Source organism: Natator depressus, chromosome 5 (assembly GCF_965152275.1).
Source record: "Natator depressus isolate rNatDep1 chromosome 5, rNatDep2.hap1, whole genome shotgun sequence".
Taxonomy (NCBI): Eukaryota; Metazoa; Chordata; order Testudines; family Cheloniidae; genus Natator; species Natator depressus.
The window spans coordinates 43,429,700-43,446,848 of NC_134238.1; the positions used below are offsets into that span (position 1 = coordinate 43,429,700).

General features: G+C 40.0%; 1 protein-coding gene across 1 annotated transcript in view; it reads left to right on the plus strand.

Moving 5' to 3' along the window:
• Window positions 1-12,098, plus strand: part of SERINC5 (serine incorporator 5) — a 61,886-nt gene extending 49,788 nt beyond the window's left edge. The window contains exons 10-12 of the mRNA XM_074952666.1: window positions 2,448-2,487; window positions 3,307-3,454; window positions 3,790-12,098. Coding sequence (XP_074808767.1) covers window positions 2,448-2,487; window positions 3,307-3,454; window positions 3,790-3,937 — 336 coding nt within the window. The 3' untranslated portion in view covers window positions 3,938-12,098. The remainder of the gene's footprint in view (window positions 1-2,447; window positions 2,488-3,306; window positions 3,455-3,789) is intronic.
• Window positions 12,099-17,149: the final 5,051 nt, after the last annotated feature.

Sequence of the window (17,149 nt, forward strand, 5' to 3'; positions counted from 1 at the left end):
TGTTCACTCAGAATTTGTGCGCTCTGCTGTCTAAGTGGGTCAAGCTACATACTTCAAATTTAGCTTTTTTTGTATATCAAGACTTAGAGCCGATCCTATGTATTGTAAAAGCTTCTTTCTGGGTGTCATGAAACTTTCTACAGAATCGAAGCTTTCATACTGTCGTCTTTAAAAAGTGGTGTTTCTAGCCTTTCTTGGTTGCAAAGATAAGTATGTAAAAATACTACAGTAATTAACTGTGAGTATATAACATACGTGCAGGTAGTACTCACATAAATCTTTGAAAAATAGTAACTATTGCTTATGGCTGAATAGTAAATAGATATTATTAGCACTCCATTTTGCAAAATCACTGTACTTCAAGCATGTGTGCCTGGTACTCTAGGCACATGGACACACAACCTTAATGATGACCCTCTGTACTGGATCCCAGTGCACATTTTTTGCCTCCTTACCAATCAGTTGTGCATACTTTGACCCGCAATAGCACTTGGGTTGCTTCAGACCCCAGTCTTGTCTTGCTAGCATGAGAGTTGAAGCAGTTCAAGCTTTATTGTATGTTAGAATGCAAATTGCTGAATGGGAAGCGAAAGGCACTGGCTGGCACAGCCAGTCTTAGCCTGGTAACCCTGGTCCATTTGTTTGAGAAGGTTGAACTGCTTCACTAGAGCACTCAACAGTAGAGTTATTTCTAAATCATTGGGAGCATGGCTACACTGGAAACTTCAAAGCACTGTCACGGGAGCACTCCCGCAGCAGCGCTTTGAAGTGCGAGTGTGGTCGCGCGTGAGCGCTGGGGGAGAGTTCTCCCAGCACTCCTGGTAATCCACCTCCACAAGGGGATTAGCTCCCAGTGCTCGGAGCCTGTCTACACTTGTGCTTTAAAGCGCTCAGACTTGCTGCGCTCAGGGGGATGATATTTCACCCCCCTGAGCCAGCAAGTTAGAGCGCTATAAAATGGAAGTGCAGACAAGCCCTTGGTTTTAGAGAGTTATATGGGGACTGTTGCATGTGAATATAAAGCAATGACGGGCAATGGCTAATTAATTCCATTCTGATTGTCTTCCCTGAGGTAAAGGGCCTTTGTCTTTTGAAAAGAAATGTAAACATAATTCTGCAGCTGCATCTATTTATACAGAAAGTCTTTCTGTACCTAAACTAGAGATAATTAATTGCTCTGAATGCCTATTTGTATGCATGCCAACAGTACTAATTACATCACTTAATGTGCAAGGCCTGAATTTCTGACACATGTATCCAAAGAAAAAACACTTTCTTTGGAGGAGCCTGGCATTAACTTCAGGATCTTGATATAGCCAAATAATAATGGAAGCGAAAGGCAATAGTTCTTGTCCAAATTTAACTTAAAAAAGTAAAGAACCCTGTTAAACCAAACTATAGGAAGAGCATTTATTCTCCTGTTTCAATAAACTCAGCCAATCTCTTAAGCAGGAACTTTGCTAGTCTTTTTATCATCTTTTGCATCCAGAGAGTATTTAATCATACAAAGCGAGTGTGAAAATCCTTATCTATTAAACTGAAGTATAAAGATCACAAATCTTAAAGTACAACATAATTTCTTGGTATGTATACTTTATTAGACTCCAAAACCGAACACCACCTCCCCCAAAATGAAACCAAAACATATCCGAGAACAACAGATGTTGGAGATGTAATATAGAAAATGCAGAGTTAATATGTATTTTGTGGAATTGTGCACAAGAAGAGAAATACTGGGAAAACACACAATCAAAGTGCAATGTTCTATATTAGTAGGCAGTGGAAATAGGAAAACATGCGGCAGTACCCCCAATGCATTTCAGGAGTGTCATTGTGCCACCAGTGAAGAACTAGCTTCTAGACTGAGAAATGAGACTTGTTCACCAAACAAACAAAACAAAAACCCCTTGCTTACATAAAATGGTATGAAGATAAAGTAACTTTCAGTTTACTACTGCTGGCTCCAACCTTGCAAATGTCCATTTAAGTTTGATGCTTATATTTGTATAATCAGTCTTGCTGAATGTAGTCAGAATCTCTAATATTCCTTACATTCTCATTTCTATAAGGAAATGTTACTTTTAAAAACACCCGTGACTTAGGTCTGAAGAAGGAACTACTGTACACAGCCATTTTGCAGCATTACTCCACTGTAGCTACACTACCCTCTTGTCATTTGAATATTGGTCTTAGATTATGTAAAATAGATACATGCAGTATATTTCTCCATAACACCAAGACAGAGTAGCTGCCTAACTTCCAAAAGGTCTATTGCTGTAAATTGCTTGTCTGTTCCTGATTGAGGCTTTAGTTGTGTTGTCTGTTGCAAATATACAAAGCAATGTTTTTATAAATTAGTATTTGTAATTTAGGCACAACAGGCTGACTTAATCTGCTGATCTGTTGTTGCATGAAACCTCTTTGTTAACTTTATGTCTGCCTTGTAGGTAGCTCGTTGCTGCTTTTGCTGTGCACCAGATGGAGATGGTAACTATGCATTCCTTATACGTTTTGCTTAGCATTGCTTGTGCCTTTTAGCCCAAACCACAAGGGTATAACTAAGGCAAGGCCCAGTATATACAGAGGTGCATGTGTCCTAAATTCTGTGGAAATTGAAACTTCTTCAGCAGCATGAAATGCGTTGGAAAAAATTATTCCAAAAACTAAGACCACTCTGGAATGCTTTAGCTTTAAATATTTATTTTAAAATCTATACAATTCTGTCATTTAAAAAAAATTAAATACTTTAACCACACAAGGATGGAATGGAAATCTGTCCTCTTGTATTATATGAAATAAAAAAAGGTGTGAAAGGGGAGTAGCTGCTCTTAACATACTTTCAAAAGGGGGTGTCCTGCTGTCGCTGCCAGATTTGTGTGCTCTGCATTCTGTGCTCTTCTCCTCTATTGAGCCTTTGCTTTCTGCCTGGGTGTAGGAACAACAACAAATGGAGTACCAATTGTTGCCCCCTCTGTCAGAAGACCCAGTGGTGTTGGGACTCTCACTTTGGTATCAGCAAACTCCATGGACTGAGACCCAGTACAAAGTGAGGAAGCTCAGGATCCTGTGATCAAGTTAAAACGCCTGAATTCATGACAACACTTAAACATGTGCTTAAATTCCATTCACTTCAATGCAACTTAAGCATGTGCTGAAGTCAAGAGTATGCTTAAGTTTTCTGCTGGATAAGGATATTGAACTGAACTGGGCCTAAAATTGTTCATTTTAATTAGATCTATAGGATGTGAACTCTACCACTGTTTCCATTCTTGTGTGAAACAACTTCTTTTTCCCTGTTTCATACAGCTGACACCGAAGAGCATGTTGAAGAAAGGGGCGGTCAGACTGTAATATATGATGAAAAGAGAGGCACAGTATACAGCTATGCCTACTTCCACTTTGTTTTCTTCTTGGCTTCTCTCTACGTGATGATGACAGTTACTCACTGGTTCCAGTAAGTAAACTTCAAGGTGGAAAAATCTTAACATTCATGTAGTGTTACTGGACGGCTCTCAATGTAGGAGTACGGTTGAAATACCCAAAACTGGAGCGGTTACATCTTGCCTCCTGGTTGAGAGAGGGAGAGAATATGCAGGTCTGTCCTGGCTGTTACCTGAACAGGGTCCCAGTCTACAAAGAGCTGTTCACCTGCTCCCAGGTTCAAAATTAGGTTACTGGCGGTCAGTAACTATCTCAAAATGAGCAGAGGGAAACAAATCTAAAATAGGAACGGTGAGTGTAACCGCTTACTGCATTTCTTGTCACCTTTTCCCTTCATCTCTTTAACAGTTATGAAAGTGCTGAGATTGAAAAATTCTTCAGTGGAACCTGGTCCATCTTCTGGATTAAGATGGCGTCATGTTGGGTGTGTGTCCTACTCTACCTATGGACTCTCATAGCACCTCTCTGCTGTCCAACCCGGCAATTCTCAGTGTGAGACTTCACAAGCGCGATCGTTACAAATACTTCAGTCACTTTGTGCTGGAGAAATAAGTCTATCAATCAGGTGTCTTAACATGCTGGTTAGTTACCTCTTGTCAGATGAAACATAGATCTGAAGACTTCCTCTTTTTTAACCATTTTTTTTAACTGAACAAAAATGTAACTCCAAGGAACAAATCTACTGAAAGACAGTGTTGCAACACTGATGCAGAAGGGTGGGGAAAATATGGGTGATGATACATAAACTGGAATAAATAAAACTGTTGTAGAATAACTGACCATCTGACTTTATTGGCAAGAAGAGCAAAGCCAAACATAGTGCAAAGTGTATCTTTCCCTCCTGTGGAATGTCAGATACCTTGTAACAAAAGGAAATGTATTTGTTTTTATACTTTTCATTACTGATGCCATTTACAGCGGTGGTGATTCAAATTCAAGCTATCCTTTTATACTTCACACAAGTCTTGATACCTGTCTCCAGATAACTTTCTCCACAAATGCACCTAAAGTACTACTTTAGTAGTAGAAAACGAGTAAATGTTTGACTGGGGTGGGAGTTGGGCAGTGTAGCTGCTCAAAGGTTTCTAAATAGATTAAATTACTCAATATATATATTAAGTTATTACAAATATGGAATGATAGAGAAACATACCAATGGCAATAGAAATATTTATTATGTAAACTGAAAGGCACCTTTTAAGTACAATTGATCGTATGGAGCACTAGGAGACATATATCTGAAATATTCAGAGATACTAAATATTGTCAAAGGAAATGCTGTTTTTGTCTCTTTAACTTCAAATTTCTACAGAAACTAAATTGTAGTATAATTCAAAACAGACCCAATTATCAGCGAAATGTGAATGCTGCATGTGTAGTGTAAATTATCGTAATGGAATTCTGAGGGATTTGTTTTGCAAGCGGTAACTGAGAGTGCAAACTGCCCAGTCTGTACAGGGATATTATGCATGGTACATTCTTTATTAAAGAAAAATCACAATGTGTGCCACACAATCAAAGGAGATTCTAAGCAAATATAGGGAAACATTGCTCAACATCTTTAACCTTAAAAATGAGAGTGCTGAGCATTATTTTTGTCTAAATATTTACCCACATTTAGAGGTTTCCCTCAGACTTTAACCTCAAATTTTCACTACTGATTTCCTAATACTTTAACGTTGGGTTATGGCCAGGAAAGGAACTATGTAAAACGGCATCACCTTACTCAATATGTCTGCGTCTTGGGTATTTAGAGTTGTGCACTTTTTTGGGAAAAATATTTTTCTACTTCTTTACTCCAGCTCCCTATAATGGCACAGCAGTGCTATGAGAGTGTGAGCAAAATTCTATTCTAGTGACACATCATTAACAGTTTGGCCAGTTAAATTCCATGTGGAGAATCTTCCCAGCAAGTTAAATGATTTTTTTTAATATGAATGGAATAAACGTGGTCAGGAGATTACTGAGCCAATAAACATGGACCCTTCATTGCCGTTATTAGTTTTTTTTTCCTGGTTAGAACTACTCTTTAACTATATCAGTTATTCAGTAGGTAAATAAAAAGAAAACTAATATGAATCCTTCTGAATTCCAATAGTTTTGAAACTAACCTATTCATACTAGTTTGTCAAATTAAAATAGAAAGAAAGAAAACTATCCACTTTGATATGACTATGCTGTCCGTGGAACTACAAAAAGTTAGTGAGCTTTACATCTGTGCTGGCCAGAAGCTGGGAATGGGTGAGAGGGGATGGATCACTTGATGATTACCTGTCTGTTCATTCTCTCTGAAACACCTGGCACTGGCCACTGCTGGAAGACATGATACTGGGCCACATGGATCGTTGGTCTGACCCAGTATAGCTGTTCTTCTGTTCATCTTTTTTTTTTTTTTTTTAAACTTGGACCCTTTCTTTAGGAATCAAATACTTGTAGCTTAAAGTGTTAAAAGGAAAAAAACCCACATGATTCTGATGTAAATAGATGGTCTATGAGCACATTATCATGCCTTGATTGTTCTGTATTGCCATAATTATGGGAGTTCTATTACTGCCATATTACTTGGCACTTACTATGATAGATTTGTTCGGTTAATGCTATCTCTAGTACTTCTAACATGCATATCACTGGCATCTGTACACTGAGGGGTAAGATGGAGAATTCTGGTTCCTGGCTTTAGCAGGAGTTAGATGCAGTTTTTTATAGCCAGGGTATAGGTACCCTCTTTCGTCAGCTTATTGTTTGACTTTCCTTTTCTCCCAGGTCTTTTCCCTAAACAACCCTTACAAAAACAAAACATACCATCCAGTGCTAGCTTCCAGTATTGCATTTTAACAACTCAGAAAAACCGTTTGCTTAATGCTAAGAACGATCATTGAAATAAAGAGCAGAAATAAACCTTTCCCCATTGCTACTGGGGGAAGGGAATGGGTGCTCCTAAAGACCTCTCAGGTTAAAGGTTTCTGGGCTTTCTCCTTGGAACCAGAAGGGCGGGAAGTGACTGTCTCATTCTGGGGTCAGAGTTGATCTGATATGGCTCTGTAAGGGTTGAATTACTCCCAAACCCTGCACATCCTCCTCCCTCAAGTAAACGCTGCAGAGTTCGTGAAGTCCTATAAACTTATGTTACTAACCCCGCTGTTCCCAGGGGCTTAGATATCCATCAGAATCCCCTCCATGCTGAAAACTGATGTGTGGGTTTCTTTGGTATGGCCGTGAATCTTTCCCCATTTTCTCTCTCACCCACACCCCAACACCACTTCAGTTTAAATAAGTTTTGTTATGTTACAAAGGTGAATAAATAGTTTTCTGGGTTTTGATTGATTATGCTTCCATTATGAAGGCTCTGATCCTGCACGGAGACCTCGCAACTGTTTAGAGTTCCATTGAAATCTGAAATAAAGCAAGAGAGTAAGGACCATCAGATGACAACTAGGGGTCATCTTGCCCAAATTGTAATCTTTACAGTGAGAAGAACAGGAAAAGCTGCAACTTTGGGCAAATTGTATAGAACATTCAGATACACTGTTGTTATAAAAAAAAAAAAGAGAGAGAGAATTATTTTTTCAAACGAGAAGAAATTATCGCTAGTGTTTAGCCAGTCGAGAGCTGATAAACTGAAATTCCAAATTTTCTTCTGATTTGTATAATTATAGGTTTTTCAAACTGTTTTGATTTGGTTTTAGGACTCTGAACTGCAATCAAGGTACAGTCCAGAAAATCTGAAATTCCCTAATGTTCAAATATCTGTAAGTGTAGTATTGAGATGTCATATACATCCATGGTATGAAAAACAAGTGTATTAAAATACTAATGTTTTTGTGACTATATTATGGCTTAACTCCTTCAGGTATCTTTTAAAACGTGTATTGGCCAAGGCATCCACTAATAGCGGGCAACATTGTATAGGCAATACCTGTATACAAAAAAAAAATCCTTATGTATATACTGCATACTCGTAGTTCAGTTTATGCAGGGCAATAGCTATTTTGCACAGAGGAAATGATGGCCGCATAAGGAAAGAAGAGGCAACAGTCATTCTTTCTCCTCCTGAACTTGCTTCCCTGAGTCCACCACACAGGCCCGTCTCACAAAGTACATGTGCATAGGGTTTGCAGAATTTGAGTAGGATGCAAAGGGAGCAGTGGAGGATGACTCTACACTGCATTATCCCACTCCAAACTAACGTTGTGTGAGCCATGCTACCAGAGGGAGAAGGCCCAGAGAGTAACTTGCAGGGGCCGTTCCTTTATACAGATGTCCAAGATCCATTTGGATCACCGGACATCTGTGCAGATGGAAAGGTGTGCCTGTTTCCCCTGTCTGGAGAAGATGACATCACCTTGGGTCTCCTTGAGTGTAGGCCCATGGAGTTTCCTCAATCAATGTATTCCCGCCTGCAGGCCAGGGGAATATTAAGGGGCTTAGTGTAGTTTTTAAAAAATTCTACTGTGATCTTCCTGTTGACAGCTATTTGTATGGTTCCTAAAGTCACGTGTTAGGGTCTGTCACAATTCAGGATATTCAGCTCATTGATCGTTATCTGCTCAGGTGAACACGCATTTTTAAAAGTGCCTATTAGACATACCTCTGCCATAAATAATAATTCAGTTGAGACTCAAACTGGAAGAACTGAACTGAGCCTATGATTCAATGGTGCTGCCTCATACACCACCTCTGACCTTAAGATGTGCTAATACTTACTGTGCATATGAAAGACTCCTGGTTTTTTGAATCTATACTTGACAAAATTCTGTGGTAGGACTCTGATGCAGGCTACTGCTCTGTAGTAATCAGGAATAGGAGATGCTATGGAAAGACTTTTTAGAGGATGGAATGAGAAGCTCTTAGTGTCTAATGCTTCAGTGTTCTATAAAATGCTTGTCATGAGTCATGTATTAGGACAGTAGCTAAATAAGTAAGAGGAGAACTTTATCTTCCCATGCATTTATTGTGTAAGCTATATAGCCGCACCTACTGGTAGACACCCAGTACTCTCTTTTGCCCTGCCATGTGCCTTGTATATATCTTTGTTCTTTTGACTTATTGTGGAACTGAGGTTTAAATGGGTTGTGTTAGTCTGCCTTTTAAAATTTGCAAGAATCTTGAAAGCTACCCACTTTCACAAAGAGCTGTTCCACCTCTGAGAATGGGGAGCCTATTACTGTTAATAGGCAAAACCCATTCTTCCTTTGTTCCTCCTTCCAGAAGTCCATTCCAGTTTAATTTGTATTTAAATTAAAATGCTTGCTCAAGTTTTATTTCAGGACGGCCCCTTGTATTGGAGGAAACATGGTTTTGCTTTGCAGTAAGTTTGTGTTTTGTTGAGGTTTTCCTCTACTTCAAAAACTACATGGTTCTGAATAATTTTTTCTTCTTTCCTGCTGCACTTCTGCTTGAGCCTGGAGCAAACTCCCATTTCTTTATTTGTGTCAGCAATGACCATGAAAGCAATTGTGAGAGCCCAAATTCACTCCAATTAGAAGTCAAGGTGACTTTGGAGAGAGCAAGCCTCCTAACCGAAATAGCTGGATTAGCAAACAAGGCCAAAAACACTTATAAGGACCAAGTGAAAGGCAAATGGACTTGTCTGTGCTCCATTTTCCCACAGTGTCATAGTTCCTCAAAGTATTCAGGCTCCATGAGCAGGCAGATGCTGGGACATGTAAATGTAAATTGTGCTTACATTTGAAAGGATCACAACATTTTATATGCTAAGCTTTGAACTCTTTAAATCACTTCAGACTTCAATAATTTCAATTGAAATTTGGATTGGCTTTTTAAAAATATTAAGTCAATTACTTACCCATTTAATTTTGTTAAAGCTTTACTGTGGTAGTCTGGATTTTCATGTATACCCATCAGGGAACTAAAACAGTGGAGAGTGATTGATTAAGATGAATCACTCTAGTTGCAAACACCTCCGGAGAGGTACCAACCCCTGGGGATATTTGCATGCACTGGTTCAAACTGGGTTCCCGGAGACCAACAGGCACAGGGCTTTTGGCATAAAAAGTCTTGAGTTTAAATTGACACAGGGCCTTTCTGATCCAGCAAACAGGACCTTCTGTCCAAAGATGGCCCAACCCTTGCAGAAAGATTGGAGAAATCTTGGCTTAATAGGACCCCCGTAAGACTACTGGTGACCTCTGGAAAAATTTTTAGCATGTGTATAGGAGTGTTTATTATTTTTTGTATGTTTTCTCTGTAATGCTTTTACCCTAAGAATAAATGTGCTTTGCTTTGTGAAGGATGGTTGGTAACTGGTGCACACTGTTGTAGAAAGGTTAACTGGTCAGACCTGCTGGGGAAATCCCAGTGAAGTGCAGAGGGAAGAACTGCAAACCTAACCTCCCAGTCTGGATGGAAAGAGACCCTGTTGTCCAGGGAAGGTGACAGCTGGAAGTCTGAAACTTTAAGCTGGTGCCCTTGAGGAAGACTGGGGGTGGGGAAGAGCATTTAACCCTGAAACTGTGATGGATCGCTCCGATCAGGAAAGCATTAGCACCATCATGCAAAAGTTTAGTCTCTGGAAATAAAGTACTGCCAATCAATGCATCAGGAGAATGTAGGCAATCGGGATGTAATTACCCTGCTTGTAACTTGGCTAGGACACCAGGGCTATCAGCACATGTTTCAAAAACTGACCTGGAAGCTTTAATCAGATCAGTAACAAAACAATCCACTGACTTTCCTAATTATTTCTAACACTCTAAGCTATTCGATTTTTCTCCAAAACAGGATTGTAAAACGTTATTGGGCGCCCTCATATGCATCTTTCATGTGGTAAACTAGAAAACTTATCTGCAACTGAGGCTTGATAGTACTTACAATGTCCTCACTTTAGTCTTAATTTTGGTCTCCAGAAATATTTGTGTCTTCCTCCATTTGTAGGTCCTTGTTTTGTTAGCCTTCTCTCTCCTTGGTATCTTAAGGAAATATAAGCAACTGAAAACTGGCCAGCTTCCTACTCCTAGTTGCTAAAATTGGGAAATGTTTTCAATGATAGTAAACAGCAGAGTTTCGTAATTTGTACCTGATGATCTTTTTTCTTTGGGACTTGAAAGGGAAATGGGAATCAGTTCCAGTAGTCAAAACAGCAGACCCACCTACTTTTTGCCTCCATGCTAAAGTTATATTTTTCCGATCTCTGTAAAGCAGAATCTAGCCCTTCCACTCCGGAACCTCCTGAAGGAGGAAAATGCATCATGAATGCAATGGAATTTTATTCTCTTAATATTCTGGTTTTTATAGGATTGTGTAAACATTGTCTACACTGGTGCTTCACTTGCCTCTATAAAAGGGAATCGCAGGGACCATACGTTTTAAAGGCCTTGACATTTTTATATTTGACTCCCAACCCTCCAATCCCCTGTTAACATGTATTATTGTACTTCCCACATCTGAAAGGGAAATGCCCAGAAATGAGGGATATCTATATCACAGATATGTCAGTTGGCTTGGATTAGTGAGGCCTGTCATGATGATTCAATCTCTAATAATGGGAGGAGGCTTTCTAGCTTCTGAAGTAGACCTTAAACCCACTAACCTCACTAATAGTTATGGTTTTTAATGTGACTTAAAGCTGTTCCACATCTGTCAATGTTTTATAAATCATATAGTTTGAAATTATTGTGTATTTCAAACACATGACTTGGGGAAATAAGTCAGTTTTTCCTGCTCTGACTACTGTAGATCAGAAGCCATTTGCACAAATCTCTTAACAACTGCTATTTTCAGTCTTGAAGTCTTTTCAACATTTTAACAAGGCTTTAGAAGTTCTGATAAATCAAAGCTGGGGGGTGCAGTACTGTAGTTGTATGTTTGCCAAAGAATTCTCAATCCGAAGCCTAGACACATTTTGGAAAGCTATAAGGAAATCACGTAACGTTACTCATACCTTAATTTTATTTTTCTCCTACTGAAATATATCCAGATGTTTAGATGTGATTGGGCGGTATTTGTGAGCCTGATGTAAAGAGAATTAATTTGTTAGAGATACTTTCAGCTTGAGCCTAGTACCAAAATTTAGAATATAAAAATCCAGAAAATTGACAAGAAATGTAATAAGGTCCATTGTACTGCTTTATTTACCACAAATTGAAGTTTAATTTTCCATGCCCTTTCCAAAAATGGGGGATGCAAAATATCCAAAACTAACATTTTAAAATGTTTTTTTTAAAATGTGAGTCTTTTTTTTAAAGTTTTTTTTAATTTAAAAAAAAAAATTTCAAATAAGCTTTTTTTCTCTTGGTGTACTTTTTTTAAAAATTGTATTCCAATAACATGGATGTTTGCTAGTTTAAGCTTATTTAACTGTTTGTGAATGTTATGATCTGTAGCAACTTTGACTGTTCTTGAAGTTTGAGAGCTGTTAAGAATTTCAGAACTTAATTTCTTAATTGCAAAATCAACTATAAACAGTTTTGTCTTTTTAAAGCATGTTAATGGGTTTTCAAGAAACATTTCTTTTATATATGGATAGTGTAAGCTGTTATAGTTTTAATGTTTAATAGACCAATGAAGTTCTGCCTGTTTGAAATTACAATGAATTTTTACATGTACAAAGTTTTAGAAATCTAACTGCGTAATTTAATAAAGTTTGTATTAAATTTATTTAGTTCTTTGGCAGATACATCTTTAGGGCATAACTGGTTGAGGGAAAATTTCATTTTTATTAAACATTTTTCTGTGTTTGGGAATTTGTCTGAGAATTTCTGAAGTCTGTCCTGCAGTTATGTATGGACTTCATATCTATTGCCAGTTGTATGAGCTGGTCTGTTTATCTGTTGGACATGTGACAGTCACTCATGCTCCACCAGAATATGATCTGGTAGTCGTGACAGATTTGTCAGTGGAATCTGGCCAAATGACTGACGATGAGATTGCAATGACAATTCCCTTCTTTTGACAGTGTTTTTAGCTTATGTTTTCCTGCCAAGTAGGTGCTGATATAATCGTTTTAAAGATGGGTAGGTCGAAGCAGAGTGATTCACTTAACCCAAGATTGCACAACAATCAGATAAAACTGAACCTAGAAAACCGAGAGTTCTACTTCACTGTTCTGTCCAGACTGCCATATTCCTAGGTCTAAAGGCTACCTCTAAAACTGAACAGAAACCATGCCGCTCACTATTAACGTTTTCTGGTCTGCACAGTTTTTGTACCACTGACTATATAGCAACAGACGTAGTTAAAACAGTAGCACCCCCTACTGTGGGACGTTGGCACTAGAGAGTTGTGCTGCTTTTAAACTGCTACAGCTACAAACTGTCGATATTCTAAGATACCTGCATTTTGATTTCTTCTCTTTTTGCAGCGTGGTGTTCTGATTGCCTTTTCTGGCCAATATTATTCACCCACTCCTCTGCCTGGCTACTTGGCAGAACATTTTTCATGATTGAGTACATCCTGTGAGTCAGTGATGGGACAAGCTGAGCAGGTGAGTGCTTCCCAAAGGAGAATGTGAAAAGAACAGGCCTGTACCAGGACCTGTAGTAAGGGAAGAGTTTTGATTTGCAGATCCAGGGCCTGATCCTGCCCTGGCATAGATCATCTCTGAAAATGGCCTCTGTGCAGAGGAACCTTTCTGGCTAGCGGAGAGCTGTGGTGAAGGCTCCACACCAGCCCCACTCCACTTCCAATCCCAATCCCAATCCCTGATCTGCCTCCTATGCCAGGAATCGGGAGTGCACGGCGCTGTTGATATTCTCTGCTCTCCAGGAACCAGAGGGATCCATGGGAAGCAGAGAATAAGGCAGAGCACTAGGCTAACTTACACCGCAGGGCCTGCCTGCCTCCAGACTGGGTGGTGAGCACAAAGAGGGTGAATGCCTCAAGCATAGGAATAGAGTAACCGTCAGTCTTTAGGGTCTCAAGGCTGTAGCAGCACAGCTCTCTTGAATGTGGGGAGCCTGTAGATTTCCAGGTGTAGCCCAGCTTACTCCTTTTTCTAACTGGACATTTCTAGCCTCCTTCATTGCAGTGAGAGCTTTAAAAATCTAACTCCCTAATGTTCAGTTTGTCACACTAGTTTTTCCTACAGTTGGCCTTCTGGTCCCATGAAGCTGATGGCCACGGCTCCTTCAATTCTATGGCAGGCTCCTAAATATTTTGTAGGGGCAATGCTGCCGGGTCTGCCCTGGTGGTGACAGGGCTGTTGTGAGATCCCACTCAGATCTTCTCACGTGGACTCTGATGCTCCTTCTGAGGCCTTGTTGAAGTCACTTAATCTCCTAGTCTTGTTTCCTATCTGTAAAATGGGGCTAATCAACTTTTCTGAGTTTTATCCACAGAACCATCCTTCGTCCTTTAAAACTGAAAGACTAAATAGAGCTACTGGCTCTTGTACTGAAGCTGTTCTTGCAGTGCAGATCAAGGGGAATGGTAATATTTAACCCCTAGAATATTTATACCAAGGAGGAATGTTGTTTTTCCAGGCCATCAAAGGCAGAATTTTGCTGTTGCAGCCCTATAGTCACCAAGAAATGTATTGCACGGCACCCCAGCTTGCAGCCTGGCGCAACTTCTTTTCCGAGCTAAGCGCAAAGACACTAACCCGCATTTTACTGAAGACAGCCCTGGGGGCTAAATTATGGACCTCTTCCTAGCCCCCTGCTCTGTCTACACTACGAAATTATGTTGACCTAACTTGCAGTGGCATACAGCCACCGCAGTTGTTAAATTAATTGTGTGCGCACACACTTGGCTCCTTGTGTCAGCAGTGCGTGTTCTCACCAGGAGCGCGTGTGTCAATTGTGTTGGCACTGTGGGATGGCTCCTGGAGGCCAGTAACAGTTGACATAAGCAACACGTGTCTAGACTGACCCTGTCTCCACCTAGTTACATTGACTGACTGTGACTCTCTGCCGTTCAGGGAGGTGGTGTTACTAAATCGGCACAGAGAGGCGATTAGGTTAAGTGAAGACGCTTCCACAGCTAGGTCGACGCAAGGCAGCTTATGTCCACCTAACCCTGTAGTGTAGACCAGGCCTCAGTGTCTGTGGTTAGCTTGGAAAAGAAGTGCCAGACTGCATGCTGGGGTGCTTTGTAATGAGCTCCTTTCTGGCTATACTGCTGCTGCAGTGGAAATTTTTGCCTCTGAGTGCCAGGAAAGATAACACTCCCCCTTGGCATGAATGTGCTGAATAAATGTTACCATTCCCATGGAGCTGTACTACGCTAACAGCTGCACTACAAAGTGTCTGAAGCAGCTTTCAATAAGTATTCATTAAGAAAAATGTTAATTTTGGCTTTGCATGTCCATGCAAACATGGCAATAATCTGGGAAACTATGGAACTGTAACAGTGGAGAGGTGGTTATTAGTACCCTTAACTACTGGTCAGTGGTGGGACCCACACTTCCAGCTATAACCACTCCCTGCCCCCTTCTCCATTTTGCAAGAGACAAACAAGACCCTGCGCTGGATGGAATTTTCCTAAGCAGTATATTTCAAATTTTCCCTGAATTTGTGTAACCAAGAGTTCTTCCTTACTTCCCATTTTCAAACCGAATAACATGTGGTATCAGTTGTGAGAAATGTCTTTAATTTTCAGCTATTTTACTCTTGGGGAAAATCTGGAAAAATAAACACTTTGTACACAGTCAAATTTTTGTGACAGATGCCTGCACCGTAGTTAATACCATGACTGAACAGCATCCATGAGCGAGAGCCTCAATCTTTTCAAATCCTATTCAATGTTGAGTGGACAAGTAGAGAGGAGAGGAACCCTGCCTTGGCAAACCAGCGGGGGCCCAGTTGAGCACAGCTAAAAAGAAACTTTTAACCAAAGCTTTTTGACAAAATGTTGTTGCAAACAGATCTAGCTGATGTAACAAAGTAGCTGGTGAAAGTACTAATGGCAGCCCCAAGTATTCAAAAACCTTGAGTCAGACCTCAAAATCATGATTGGCTTAAATCAAGAAAATTAAAAAAACCCAACATTCTGCAGATCATCTTTGCCTTGTTTCTTAGCCGTCAGGGTGTACTCCAATCACATGTTCAAAGTTTGTCTCTACAACGATGAGTTATGGCATTTATGGGGGCTATAGTGGGTCACAAATTGTATTTGAGTCAACAAGGTGACACAGTTGCAAAGGAGTCGAATATGCTGGGGTGTCATCTGTAAGACACAGGAGGTAGTTGTCACGCTTTACTTGGCACTGGTGAGGCCTCAGCTAGAGTACTGTGTCCAATTCTGGGTGCCACACTTTGTCCATAGGAGAGCAACAAAAATGAAAAAAGGTTTAGGAAAGCTGATCTCTGAGGAAAGGTTAAAAGTATCTGTGCATGCTCAGTCTTTACTAAAGACTGAGGAGGGACCTGATAGCAGTTTTCTCATATGTTAGGTCTGTAGCAAAGAGAGCAGTGATCAGTTGTTCTGTATGTGCCCTGAAGGTAGGACAAGAAACACTGGCCTTAATCTGCAGCAAGGGAGATTTAGGTTAGGTACCAGGAGAAACTTTCTAACTATAAGGGAAGTTAAGCCGTGAAGTAGGTTACCAAAGGAGGCGGTAGAATCCCTGTCATTGATAGTCTTTTAGAACAGTTTAAACATCTGTCAGGGATGGTCTAAGTATACTTGGTCCTGCCTCAGCATGGGGGGGGGGACTGCTAGATAATCTCTCAAGGTCCCTTCCTGCCCTACATTTCTATGAGGGCTAGAAACTTACCCTCTCTAAATGAAAGCTTAGATTCTTATGGAATCTCTTGACCCCTGGAGCTTAAAGAAAAGCACAAACTGTCATGATACTTGATAAAATCGTGAGTTGGCAATGCTTTGAAACTTAACTGTTATGACAACTCCCTCTTGACATTTTAAACTTAAATATAAAACCAAGTAGCCTGCTATGTTTTGAGATGTGTGAAAAAGTTTGGCATTTATGGGACTTTGGTGGCTTAGCTGGAGGAATTTACAGAAATGTTAGGAAAGAAGGGCCAAACTTCCACAAGGAGTATAGTACTGTTTCCTCTGCAAAAGTTAGTAAATATAATCCTAAAGAGATGCAAATTTCAGCTCTCATGTGAAGAGAGATTGTGCCAGATATGGAGACTAAACTCAGTCCTTTAAGTGTACAACAGGGATTCCAATTCTTCACTGCAAAATCTCAGTGCAGCCTTACCTCTGAATTTACAACTGCTATTTCCAGAATTCTGCATATTCCTATTAAAGGGAAATCCTGGCTGCTTGGGTTTGATGATTTGTACTTAATCTTCCTTGAAGGTCTGTGAGGAACTGAAGCTTCTGACATCTATTTACAGTGGTATTTTACCATTTGTCATGTTAACGAAAGAGTTAACAAATTACTTGTGGCACTGACCATGAGATCTTTGATCCAGGGGTAATCACATGGTGGCCATCGGAGAATGCAAAGTGCTTTTCAGGGGGTTCTTTCATTCAAGTAGAATTTACCCTCACAACACCTATGGGAGAAAAATGACTAGGCCCATTTTACAGCTGTGGAACTGTAACTTGAATTTTAACTTGCCAAAGCCATAGTACAGGAATACAGCTCAGATCTCCTGACTCATTCTGAGTTTTATCCACAGAACCATCCTTTGTCCTTTTTAAAATTGAAAGAAGGTTTCAGCATTTCCACTTTGATGCAAAGGTTGGAAGAATGAAAGTGGGGAAAATTAATTCTGCTGCTTCATTTGTCCTCCCATGCTTGCCCAACTTCATATCAGCCCCGTGCTCTGTATCACTT